Below are 13253 nucleotides of genomic sequence, written 5' to 3' on the forward strand. Positions count from 1 at the left end.
AAACAGTTTATTTTACTATTTGTAATTGTGTCTGTTGTTCTGATGTGTTATAGATTTATTTTTTTATTGAAAATGTGTCAAATTCAAAATATGTCAGAAGACATAACGGAAAATAGAGGCAAACAACCATAACAACAACAAAAAGAAATATACAAAACAAAGAGAAACATATTCCACAGCCGTTCGGTATATGAGCGAGAAGAGAATATAAAAATAGTAATAGTAATACTAAAATACATTTGTAATATATACTGTTACTACTAATAATAATATCCAGTTATAACATATTGTGTAGACACATTTCTTATAAAATATACATTGTGCACAATTTTACTGTTGTTTGTATTATATTTTTATGGCAGGTTGATGTTTCTGCAAAAGACTGCAATTAATTTCTATTTTGCAAACATTACCCAGGGCATTCCAGTGCAGGGGTTCTCCCTGGAGTCTTCGGTGAGTCATGGTTTATATGAATTTATATGAAATTTAAACTGGCAATCACATCAGTTCTATTAAATTATAATAAACCTAAAGTGATGACATTTAGCACTTTGTAAATCTCTCTCTCTTTCTTTTTTTTTCCTTCAAGACACAAAAAAGTCGAAGGCTTGGGCAATCATGGCCTAATTGTTAGAAAGTCAGACGTGTAACCCAAAGATCACAGGTTTGAGTCTCGGTACCGGCAGGCAGAGTCGGTGGAGGGAGTGAATGTACAATACTCTCTTCCACCTTCAATACCACGACTGAGGTGAGACCCTTGAGCACCGAACCCCCACTGATCTGCGGGCACAGCAGCAAAAAGAACCCACCTGCCCACTGTTCTGGGTGTGTGTTCACTACTCACTGCTATATGTGTACACACTTGGATGGGTTAAATGCAGAGCACAAAGTCCGAGTATGGATCACCATACTTGGCCACACGTTACATCTTTGGCTATCCTTTTCTTAATGACACATATAGACTCAGTTGAAGTAGGTTAACAAACAATTTAAAATGTAAAACACATGCTATCATGTAAAGCTCTATTAAAAACATTGCCAGTAAAAATTCTAATAGTAATAAAAAAAAATCATGCATCAAGGGCTGCAACAACTAACCCTAATAATTGATAGATACTTGGAAAGGAAGTGGCTGTAAATTGTCGCTTTGTGTAGATCAGTATGTAAATGTACTTAAATAAAGATTAAGTTCAAATGTATTGTGTTTTAACATTACCTTATAATTAATTTAGTGATTCCTCTGTGTACCAGTAGAGGGAGTCTGAGTATCACTACAGGTACTTCTTTGAGAACCACTGGTATAGATGTACAATGTTTTTACACAATTTTTTTTTTTTTTTACAAAAATTTTTTTTTAAGTATTACAAATATTCATGTGTTTTCACTACCTTTTTCTTAAAACATTTATGTAATCTGTAAATGTAATTTCATAGATATAAATTAGTAATTATGATTTACAATGTTGCAAAAATATATGTGTACTTTTCAACATTGTTTTTGTTGTTGCTGTGTTTCGTTTTTGTTTAGCTATGGACTTGTCTTGCTGATGTATGATTGAATATTGTAAGTATTTTACTAACCTAGATTTGATGTAATTTCTCATTTAAAATTGTTTATGTCATCTATCATTTTATGGCCTGGTTTCACAGACAGGGCTTAGACTAAACCAGGATTAGGCCATTTAAGTAATTTTTATAAACATGCCTTAGAAAAAAAAAAAACATTACTGGTGTGCATCTTGAGACAATACAAAGGTACTGATATATTTTAAGATCAGTCAGTGCAAATTTCTTTCAGGTGAAACAGCTCAGATTTACATTTTAGTCTGGGACTAGGTTTAAGCTTTCTCTGTGAAACCAGGGGTACATGTTTTTTTCTTTAATCCAGCCACCATCAAACCTGCTAAAACAGATTCATCTGGATGTTGTGTATGAAGAAGAATACTGAATGCATCAGAAAAAGGGGGTTTTCACAGCGTTCTATTCTAACGGAGTGTTTGATGGCTTCTGTACTATGGACTGCTACTACAGCATGGATGAATAAATTGATGTATTAATGAATTTGGATAAATGAATTTATTTATTTTGTGTAGATAAAAGATCTTGTGTAGACAAGCTAAAACTAAATAAATGTGTTATTGGCTAAAATTGTGTCTGTTTGCCAAATTGGTTAATGCAACTTAACAGAAGGTTATAAAACGGTACTTATTCTACTGGCTCTTCTTCTTCTTCCTCTTATTATTATTATTATTGTGTTTTATCAACCATATATGTTTGTCCTCATCAGGCGAAACATTTTTAGTTTCCATGCACTTTTAGTAAAAGTACAGAAAAACATGCATGGTTCAAAACAGTAGAAATTACTAATTCTATAACATTTTTTCTATCCTGTGTAATCAATACAATGGGTAGTATAACACTGAAAGATATTTCAAACTTATGAACAGCTGCTGAGGTTCTATATGCATAAAATAATAATTGTAATTTGTTAATTAATACTTTGAATAATTTGTTTTTGATTACTTTGGTTATGGATGCACTATAAGACCTTTGCAAAGACTCGGTGGTGAAGATGTCAGTAATGAAATTCCGAAGGTACGTTCGAAAATAATATTTTAATATCATGATCGCACGTGTATTCTATAAGCCTGGTACGGCCATATGTGATACCATTATGGTACAATGTTGCCCTGAGGCAACATGCAGTTTTTGTAATTTCCTTTGATATATTTGATGATATATTATGTAAAGTTTTTGAAAATGCTTCTTTACTAACCAGTGAAGGTGACTCAGATTTTTTGCCTGCAATTATATGGATGAAAATTGATGAAAAATGCACTTTTCGTTGGAGAAAATAGGGAGTCATGTGACATGCGCACATGTCCTGAAAGTGGAAACAAAATGGACCCCTATGGGTCGCCTTACCACCTTTTTGTAATTCCATTTATCAGTGTTTGACTTCTTCTTTACTGAGATAGATTGATCAATTAAAAAGTTTCTCATTTTCTTTAAAGAAACAAAAATAGGCCATGTTGCCTGGAGGCAACACGGTACCATAGAGGAATATATATCAGTCAGTAACATTAAATTGCAGGATGTTTCTTCACAGGTGCGAAAGAATAAACATTATGTTACACCCTGGAAACAACGTCACTTTTCGAAAAGCGCTTATCTCTTGATGTTGTTTTATTTTTCCGTAAAATTCTGTCTTGCAAAAAGAGAATGGCGCTGAGATGCATAATTAGATGATTTTGGTAATCAAACAACATTCGACCACAATCATCATATATTTACAAAAGAATAAAAATAATAAAATGTGGGTCATTTATGGCAAGGATCGTTCAAATAAGACTTTAACCTCTGAAAGGTATTTCTGTAAAAGCTAACCCACTAAAAATATATAACAAACATACACTCCCTCATTTATACGCAGCTTCAGGGAATGACACAGTCACAGGATACGTCCAGATGAACATGACTTGGGTTATCTAAACAAAACCTTTCAATGCATTCACAATGCTAATTAGTTCATGCACTTAAAGGTGACGAAAGATAAAGAGAACAGTGAGTTACTTCCCAGCCTTTATTTAGGTGTTAAAATTCAAATATATGACTGATCGTTTACACAAACTGAACGATCAATCACACTTGGTATTTATTTAGGCATTGGTGTTCAAAAATGATACATTTATGCTTTTGAACGTTTAAGCTCTCCTCTGAAATTGCAAAATGCATTGAAACACTTATGATGTCATTAAAGTCAAACTTTACTGGTCTACATTTACAAATAATTTAAAGGAGTAGTTCACCCAAAAATAAACATTTCCTGATTATTCATTCATACTCATCTTCAGGCCATCCGAGATGTATACGTCTTTCATTCTTCAGTCAAAGAGAAATTAAAGGGTAGCCCACCCAAAAATGAAGTCATCCTCATGTTGTTCCAAACACGTAAGACCTTTGTTCTTTTTTACGGAAAACAAATTAAGAAATATTTGAATAAAGTAAATCTGTATTCTTGTAGCTTCTTAAGGTTGACCCTAGTCTATTTTAACAATTAGACAGTGCTCATCCTGTACCATTTTCGATGATCTAAAATTCATATATAGGCAGCTTCAATGTAATCCACCCCAGCCAATAAATAAAGGGGTCCTCTAGGGAAATGATAAGTCATTTTCAAAAATAAAATGGTCTTAGTCTGGAATAAACTATGTCACATACACATACTGGCCTGTATATGTGCATGAGAAATAAATGCTCACTATTTGTATGATTAAAGCCATTTTCTTAGCTTCGGAAATCAAAAAGCAGATCGAAACTACGCTCATAAGAGCTTTTCTAAGTAAGTCCTGACCAGGGTTATTACTGTTCACTAAAATTACCGTTCACTAAAATGACCAGGGTTATTACTGTTCACTAAACTAACTGAAATAAGTACAAGTTGAAGCACTACAATTACTAACTGGAAATAAAACTGAAAATACAGAACAGCAACTGAACTGTTAGCACACTGGGCTTTCCCACCATATATATCAGTCATTAGCATTAAATCAAAGCTTGTTTCCTCAGAGGCTTGAAAGAATAGACATGAAGTGACAACCTCCTGGCCAAGAATTTCACTTTTTGTAAATTGCTGGTTAACTTTAATGTTCTTTTATCATTTCATAAAATCATCTATTGCAGGAGAATGGCGCTGAGATGCATATAATGATTAGATCATTTTGATTATCATACAACAACATAAGACCACACTCCTCATAAAAGTATACAAATAATAAAACATGATTAATTTATAGCATCGTTCAAAAGACAATTTAACCTCTAAAAAGATATTTCTGTAATAGTTAACCCACTAAAAATCTATAACAAACGAACAGTCCATGATTATACACAGCTTCAAGGAAGGACAATCACAGGATATGTTCATGATGAACATCACAAAACCTCTCCCTGCAATAATAATGCTAATAGCTTTTGGACTTACAAGTGAGGAAAGATAAAGGAAGAGAAGCGTGGCCTCACTTCCAGCTTTTATTTAGGTGTTAAAATGATAGTTCACCCAAAAATGAAAATTCTGCCATTAATTACTCACCCTCATGTCATTCCAAACCCATAAGACCTGAGATATTTTTGATGCAATCTGAGAGCTTTCTCACACTGCATAGTCAGCAATGCAACTGACACTTTCAAGGCACAGGAGAGATCTTTAAGAGGAGATCTTTAAAATAATCCTTGTGACATCAGTGGTTAAACCTTTATTTTATAAAGCTATGAGAATACTTTTTAAGCGTAAAGAAAACAAAAATAACTTTATTCAACAATTTTTCTTTTCCGTGTCAGTCTTCGACGCCTGTTCACAAGAATGTGTCTGATTTTAACCAAGGCACAATGCATTCGGATTCTGCGTCGACTAGAACGCCGACTCCTGCGTCAGCAGCACCGCCTTGAACATGCCTTGAACGTGATAGTTGCGCTGCTGTCTATGCAGGGCCAGAAAGCTCTCTGATTTCATCAACAATATCTTAATTTGTTTTCTGAAGATAAACAAAGGTCTTACAGGTTTAAACAACATGGTGAGAAATTCATTTTTAGGTCTCTTTACGGTTCAAATGTACTGCTGATGGTTCTACAGATGGAATGACCAATCACACTAAATGCTCTTTTATGCTTTGATGTTAAAAAATGATAAATGTGTACTTTTGGACACTTATTTGAAAGTGGAAAATGCATTCAAACACCCAAGTCATGACATCATAAAAGTCACACTTTATTGGTTTACATGTAAAAATAGCTTAATAGGACCAATACAATTTTGGGACAATAAATAGTACAAAAATGCATATTAATAACATAAAAAGAGTAGATTTAAACAGTACAGAACAATATGTTCAGTCAAGTAAGTAATAAAAGCTTCCGTTAGGAAGTAGAGATTGTATTCAGTTAGGACTGTTAGGACTTTCAGCCAAGTAACTGATAATGCCCATCAGAATGAGTTTAAAAATATCCAAGCATCTCAATCATTTATGTCCAGCAAGGCAGTTGTGAGTCCTGTGAAAAAGAAAGTTATATTGAGTTTTATAATGAATTGTTCACTGGAATAAGTTGTTCATTACACATTACATCATTATCATTATCATTACACATACTGGCATGTATATGTGAATGAGGAATATATGCTTACCATGTATGCCGTAGTTTGATGCTATTTTGCTCTATATGAGACTTTCAGCACTGTTCTTATAAGACTGTGGTGGCTCTTCAATATCTGAGGTACTAAAAATTAAATAGACAAAAGCAGAGTTAAACAGGATATAGTCCTGTATTTATAAACCAATACTGATACATAATAACAGTAATGATGCAAGAAAAGTATAAATGCAAAATAAGACATATCTCACCTGTTCAGGTCAAAATTGTCAGCTGAAAAACAAAAAGACAGAATTTAGCATTTTAAATCATTTCCAGTATATTATTAAAGAATTATATGCATGAACATATTCAGAAACTCAACAAACTTAGTAGACTGGCTCACCTTTTCTCCTCATTCTCTTCAGTAACCAGAGAACTAAGCCTAGACTGGAGGCGCTCATAGCGCTTGAAACCCCAATCGTCACTTCTGTTGCTTCCAAGAGTGATGTAGAGGTATCAGGATGAGCTGAAAATACAAATAAAAGGACATAAGTTGTAGACTGTCTTTCTAACTTGATCACCAAATTGACATATCTGGATCCCAGTCGCTATCAGCTGTTTACCTTGACACACTGCCACTTCCCCTGACCAGCTCCCGTTGTAGTTGCAAATCACTATCCTGTTACTGAGGTCTTCAAGTTGGTGGCCTTCATGACAGCTGAAGGTGCAGAAGGTACCAACGGTGGGTTCTTCAGATGAGCAGTTCATATAGCTGTTGATTGGCTCAGGAAGTTGTGGGCAGACCACTGCTACAGAGTTGAGAAAAGACAAAGTGTTTAGTATGATAATTTTTTAGATATTTTTCATGAAAGCTTCAAATGTTTTTTTGTTTGCACAATATAAATGATACTCACGTTCACAGGTTGGTGGTTTGCTTGACCACTCTGTAGTAGAAGTGCATGTTGTCGTTCTGGAACCCTTTAGTTCATAACCTTCTTTACAGGAATATTCACACTGAGAGCCATATGAGAAATTTTCAGAAGGATGAGAGCACTGGACGCTAGCATGATCTGGTGGGCTGACGTCCTCTGGTTTGCATTTTATAACTGAAAATCAGAAAAAGGGAATTATTATTAAACTCCAAATGTAGAAATGTTAAAGAGCAGACCTTTTGCTAAAATAATGACTTCTTACTTTCACAAGTGGGTTGTGAATCATTCCAGTGTCCCGTTGCTCCACAGAAAAGTGTAGAGGAGCTGGAGTCTTGCACCGTGTATCCTTCTTCACACACAAACTCACAGGTGGATTGGTAGCTGAAGCTGCCCATTGGATGTTGACACTGCATTTGGCCTTTCTGTGGTTTGGTCAGCTCTGGGCATTGAACAACTGCAAAAACATGTCAAAAGTGCTTTTAAAAACACTTGTTTCTAAAAAGTGTAATTCTCATTTCAAAACGTAAAATCAACTCACGTTCACAGGTTGGTGGTTTGCTTGACCACTCTGTGGTAGAGGTGCATGTTGTCGTTCTGGAACCCTGTAGTTCATAACCTTTTTCGCAGGAATATTCACACTGAGAGGCATATGAGGAATTTCCATTAGGATCAAAGCACTGAACACTCGCATGATCTGGTGGGCTGACGTCCTCTGGTTTGCATTTTATAACTGAAAATCAGAAAAAAGGAATTATTATTAAACTCCAAGAGCAGAAATGTTAAAGAGCAAAGAGCAGAATTTTTGCTAAAATAATGACTCTTCTTACTTTCACAAGTGGGTTGTGAATCATTCCAGCGTCCCGTTGCTTCACAAAACAGTGTGGAGGAGCTGGAGTCTTGCACCTTGTATCCTTCCTCACATATAAACTCACAGGTGGATTGGTAGCTGAAAATGCCCATTTGATCTTGACACTGCATTTGGCCTTTTTGTGGTTTGGTCAGCTCTGGGCATTGAACAACTGCAAAAACATGTCAAAAGTGCTTTTAAAAACACTTGTTTCTAAAAAGTGTAATTGTCATTCCAAAACATAAATTCAGCTCACGTTCACAGGTTGGTGGTTTGCTTGACCACTCTGTGGTAGAGGTGCATGTTGTCGTTCTGGAACCCTTTAGTTCATAACCTTCTTCACAGGAATATTCACACTGAGAGCCATATGAGAAATTTCCATTAGGATCAGAGCACTGGACGCTTGCATGATCTGGTGGGCTGACGTCCTCTGGTTTGCATTTTATAACTGAAAATCAGAAAAAGGGGATTACTATTAAACTCCAAGAGCATGTTAAAGAGCAAAGAGCAGAACTTTTGCTAAAATAATGACTCTTCTTACTTTCACAAGTGGGTTGTGAATCATTCCAGTGTCCCATTGCTTCACAGAAAAGTGTAGAGGAGCTGGAGTCTTGCACCGTGTATCCTTCTTCACACACAAACTCACAGGTGGATTGGTAGCTGAAGCTGCCCATTGGATGTTGACACTGCATTTGGCCTTTCTGTGGTTTGGTCAGCTCTGGACATTGAACAGCTGCAAAAACATGTCAAAAGTGCTTTTAAAAACACTTGTTTCTAAAAAGTGTAATTCTCATTTCAAAACATAAATTCAGCTCACGTTCACAGGTTGGTGGTTTGCTTGACCACTCTGTGGTAGAGGTGCATGTTGTCGTTCTGGAACCCTTTAGTTCATAACCTTCTTCACAGGAATATTCACACTGAGAGCCATATGAGAAATTTCCATTAGGATCAGAGCACTGGACGCTTGCATGATCTGGTGGGCTGACGTCCTCTGGTTTGCATTTTATAACTGAAAATCAGAAAAAGGGGATTACTATTAAACTCCAAGAGCATGTTAAAGAGCAAAGAGCAGAACTTTTGCTAAAATAATGACTCTTCTTACTTTCACAAGTGGGTTGTGAATCATTCCAGTGTCCCATTGCTTCACAGAAAAGTGTAGAGGAGCTGGAGTCTTGCACCGTGTATCCTTCTTCACACACAAACTCACAGGTGGATTGGTAGCTGAAGCTGCCCATTGGATGTTGACACTGCATTTGGCCTTTCTGTGGTTTGGTCAGCTCTGGGCATTGAACAGCTGCAAAAACATGTCAAAAGTGCTTTTAAAAACACTTGTTTCTAAAAAGTGTAATTCTCACTTCAAACGTAAAATCAACTCACGTTCACAGGTTGGTGGTTTCTTTGACCACTCTGTAGTAGAAGTGCATGTTGTCGTTCTGGAACCCTTTACTTCATAACCTTCTTCACAGGAATATTCACACTGAGAGCCATATGAGAAATTTTCAGAAGGATGAGAGCACCGGACAATAGCATGATCTGGTTGGGTGACATCCTCCGGTTTGCATTTTACAACTGAAAATCAGAAAATAGGGTAATGTTTAAACTTAATAAGCAGAAGAGTTAAAGAGCAAATAGCAAACTGCTTTTTTAAAGTAAATTCAGACTCTTCTTACTTTCACAAGTGGGTTGTGAATCATTCCAGTGTCCCGTTGCTCCACAGAAAAGTGTAGAGGAGCTGGAGTCTCGCATTGTGTATCCTTCTTCACACATAAACTCACAGGTGGATTGGTAGCTGAAGCTGCCCATTGGATGTTGACACTGCATTTGGCCTTTCTGTGGTTTGGTCAGCTCTGGACATTGAAAAACTGCAAAAAGATATCAAAGTGTTTTAAAAAGCATCTAATCAAATGTGTAGTTCTCATTTCACAATGTAAATTCAACTCACGTTCACAGGTTGGTGGTTTGCTTGACCACTTTGTGGTAGAAGTGCATCTTGTTGTTCTGGAACCCTTTAGTTCATAACCTTTTTCACAGGAATATTCACACTGAGAGGCATATGAGGAATTTCCATTAGGATCAGAGCACTGGACGCTTGCATGATCTGGTGGGCTGACGTGCTCCGGTTTGCATTTTACAACTAAAAATCAGAAAACAGGTAACATGGTTACATTTCACACCTTCATTGTCATCACAAATGTGTTAACAGTATCTAGAGAAAGATTACCCACCATGTTCACATCGCTCTCCATAGAAACCCTCAAAGCATGAGCATTTATGGCTGTTAATGGTTTCGACGCACTCTCCATGACCACTGACACAGGAGTCATCTTTGCAGGCAGCTGAGAAAGAAAAATAGATGATTACTCATTGATGAATGCGTTTATTCAACAAATACAGCAGAATGACCTTACTGCCATTTTAACTGAAAAATGCATTGTTTGGAAGACATTACAACAGGGGTTGTTAAAGTGGGGTCCACTAACCATAGCCTGGGGGTCCGCAAAATCATATCAGGGCTGTATGATTTCCACATTTGTAAAAATGCAGTCATAAATAAAAAATTGAAAACCCCTGCCTTAAAAAAAAACATGAAGACAACCTACCTGTGTAGCACAGTGCAGTTTTCTGTTTCAAGCAGGATTCATCATTCCATTTGCCTTCATCTTTCTCTCTTTTAATGTATATTTCCACACAGTCTTCATTATTCCCTCCATTATTGGGCTCCTTTTCTGCCCAGTTCTCAGCTTCATTGGTAAGCAACTTGTTAGTTCCCACCCAGGTCCAGCGGCCACTAATTTTACGAATACCAATCCAGTAATATCCAGCGACTTTTGGAAGGATTCTGTTGAGGTGATAAATCTCTTCTTTGTTCTGGATGGCTACCATGTCAGTGAATTTCTCCCTGCACCAGCGTCTGGCAGATTCCCAGTCCATACGGGATTCTGAGTAATGGTATGACCAGCCTGCGGTGCCTCTCCATATGTTTAACACTGCAGAATTAAACCATTGCAATTTTGAGTGAACTACAGGTTGTATTTACTCATTTGAGTTTACACACTAGTATGGTTTGCTTTCTTACCTGAATAAATAAGAACAAGGGAAGCAAAAAATTGCAGTGGTACTTTGTTGAAGATGCCCTGCAAAATGAAAGAATTATATAAATTGGATTAACAAAAAACTTGATACTAAAATGACAGAAATGCATATTTTTAAATGCATTACGTACCATTGTCAGTGATGTGAAACGCTCCTGTTGATGGTCGTCTCTGTACTTCTTTACCTATATGATGGTTCTGATTTGAGCATGTGGTCTGGGATATACTCTGTTAGGGGTTTTATACAGGAGCTCAGGACTTCCCTTCCCGGATCCACTTGCGGCATCAGCCAGTAAAAGCAATGGAATTGTAGTTTGTGGAAATACCCCTCTCTAACACTGATTAAGGAGGAAACACTTTCCTTTTTTTACACTCTCAAGGCATTAGTTTGCAAGGAAGTGACCTCTCAGGAAATATTCTAAAGCTTTTGGTGCTGATATGACCACAACAGGATGACAGCATATTTACACAGTATATTCAGAAATAGAAATAACACTTTAATGAATGATTTTTTAACAATTGTGCATACAATTAGAACATTTCGAAAAAGTAATCAACAGGGAGATTAATGGCAGAAACACTCACATTTCCTGTTAATATCTTCAGCTTTGTTTATAAAGGAAAGAGGGATACAATATGGGTTGAGAGGAGAATCCCTAGAAATGGTTGCCAGTAATTATTCCATTGGTGCCTTTACTGTATCTTCCCAGTTACGTGGGAATACAATTAATGGTGACTTTTTCTACTCTGTGTAGTAAATGAAAATATACCTTAACATTTTAAGACAATGAATTAATTCTATAAACTGATATTATACACAAGTAATACAAATAATAATAACAATAATAATAATAACTTATTATAGAGTATTACAAGGAACACCCACAACAATATTCACAATTCGTTTTAAAAGTAAAAATCAAAAGTAAGACAGGAATCATTGTATTTAATTGAAGCATTGTATTTGTTCAGTAATTAAATGTACATGGGCAAATTTCTTTTATTGTATCTAAGATCCCCAGGGGTTTCATGTTTTGAGGTTTTAGTTTTTGCAGCTTGATTTTTGTGTGACCTTGACCCTTTTTGGAAGCTACTTTGTTTAATGTGTTTGCACAGAGTTGTACCAGTTTCCGTATTACAGAAATAGCTGTCATGAGGTAAAATAACTAGTGAGAAAATAAGGAAAAAAAAAAAATAATAATAATAAATGTGTGTCAAAATAATTCATAAATAAATAAATCAACTTCTCTGATACAATATTAAAACTCACACAAACATATCCATTTAAAAACAAATCTGATATAAACATCTTTAATGAAGGTTGTTTGTTTCTATTGTTTTTATTCACCTAAATAATTAGTGAGTGGATTAATTTGATTACAATGATATTGTTATTATTAGACTGAGCTAGAAGCAGAATGGATTATTTAAAATTGCACATGTGGAAATAACGACAATAGAAATAACATTTTAATGTTTGCTAAAAGGCTGACTTTCTTTGTTTCAAAAGTACAGCTTCCTAGGAAAAGCTGCAGAATAAAAAAGTGTGTTTAATGGTTGTGCTTTGGATTGTCATAGTTTTATTTTTTATTTTTTTAATTTAATAAACATTTTTATTATGATATTAGGCCTATGTGTCACATCGTGGTGTGCAGGGAATGAGGAGTAGGAACAAGGAGCTCAGAACATAGAGTTTATTTTAATAATCCACAGGAACACCAGGGAATCAAACGCAAACACAACATACAAGACTTTAAGAACCAACAACCAAACAGTGAACAAACCAAACTTAAATACACAGACTAATCAGGGGGAGACAGGTGAAATCGATTAAGCAGTGACGTAATAATTAGAGACGGAACAGGAAAGACCAAATAAGGGCATACAAGAGGAAAAACACAAAACCAGTCCACAGGAGTGTGACACTATGATAAATTCAGTCCAGTTTTCAGTTTATGACTAAAAGTCTGGGACAGAGATTAAACAATAACATCCATATAAAAGAGATAGGAAAAGTTTCAATAATTGACAAACTGATAAAATTAAATGACCTTCATACAACACAACGAAGGCCTACACTACCAGTCAAAAGTTTTTGGACAGTAATATTTTAAATGTTATTAAATGTATTTTTAAAGTCTCTTCTGCTCACTAAGCCTACATTTATTTGATCCAAAACACAGCAAAAGTAGTAATATTGTGAAATATTTTTTATTATTTAAAATAACTGCTTTCTATTTGAATATATTTAAAA

The 13253-nt window shown here is 35.6% G+C and overlaps 1 protein-coding gene across 12 annotated transcripts; it reads right to left on the reverse strand.

The window, feature by feature from the left end:
* Positions 1 to 5750: 5750 nt before the first annotated feature.
* On the reverse strand, positions 5751 to 11255 carry LOC127151822 (E-selectin-like). 12 transcript variants are annotated; one of them, XM_051092156.1, is made up of 20 exons: positions 11131 to 11253; positions 10984 to 11041; positions 10508 to 10894; positions 10133 to 10243; positions 9850 to 10041; positions 9578 to 9769; positions 9285 to 9476; positions 9010 to 9201; positions 8725 to 8916; positions 8449 to 8640; positions 8164 to 8355; positions 7888 to 8079; positions 7599 to 7790; positions 7323 to 7514; positions 7043 to 7234; positions 6752 to 6934; positions 6532 to 6654; positions 6398 to 6419; positions 6181 to 6272; positions 5751 to 6047 (listed from the first exon to the last, which is right to left on the reverse strand). In XM_051092156.1, the coding sequence occupies exons 1-19, from the start codon at positions 11131 to 11133 to the stop codon at positions 6212 to 6214; spliced, it is 3060 nt and encodes a 1019-aa protein (XP_050948113.1). In that variant the 5' UTR covers positions 11134 to 11253; the 3' UTR covers positions 5751 to 6047; positions 6181 to 6211. The 12 variants fall into 12 exon arrangements, with proteins under 12 accessions (XP_050948113.1, XP_050948112.1, XP_050948124.1 ...); XM_051092155.1 differs by having other exon boundaries at positions 6752 to 6937; positions 11131 to 11252; XM_051092167.1 differs by lacking the exons at positions 7043 to 7234; positions 7323 to 7514 and having other exon boundaries at positions 6752 to 6937; positions 11131 to 11255.
* Positions 11256 to 13253: the final 1998 nt, after the last annotated feature.

This window comes from Labeo rohita, chromosome 20 (genome assembly GCF_022985175.1).
Source record: "Labeo rohita strain BAU-BD-2019 chromosome 20, IGBB_LRoh.1.0, whole genome shotgun sequence".
NCBI lineage: Eukaryota > Metazoa > Chordata > Actinopteri > Cypriniformes > Cyprinidae > Labeo > Labeo rohita.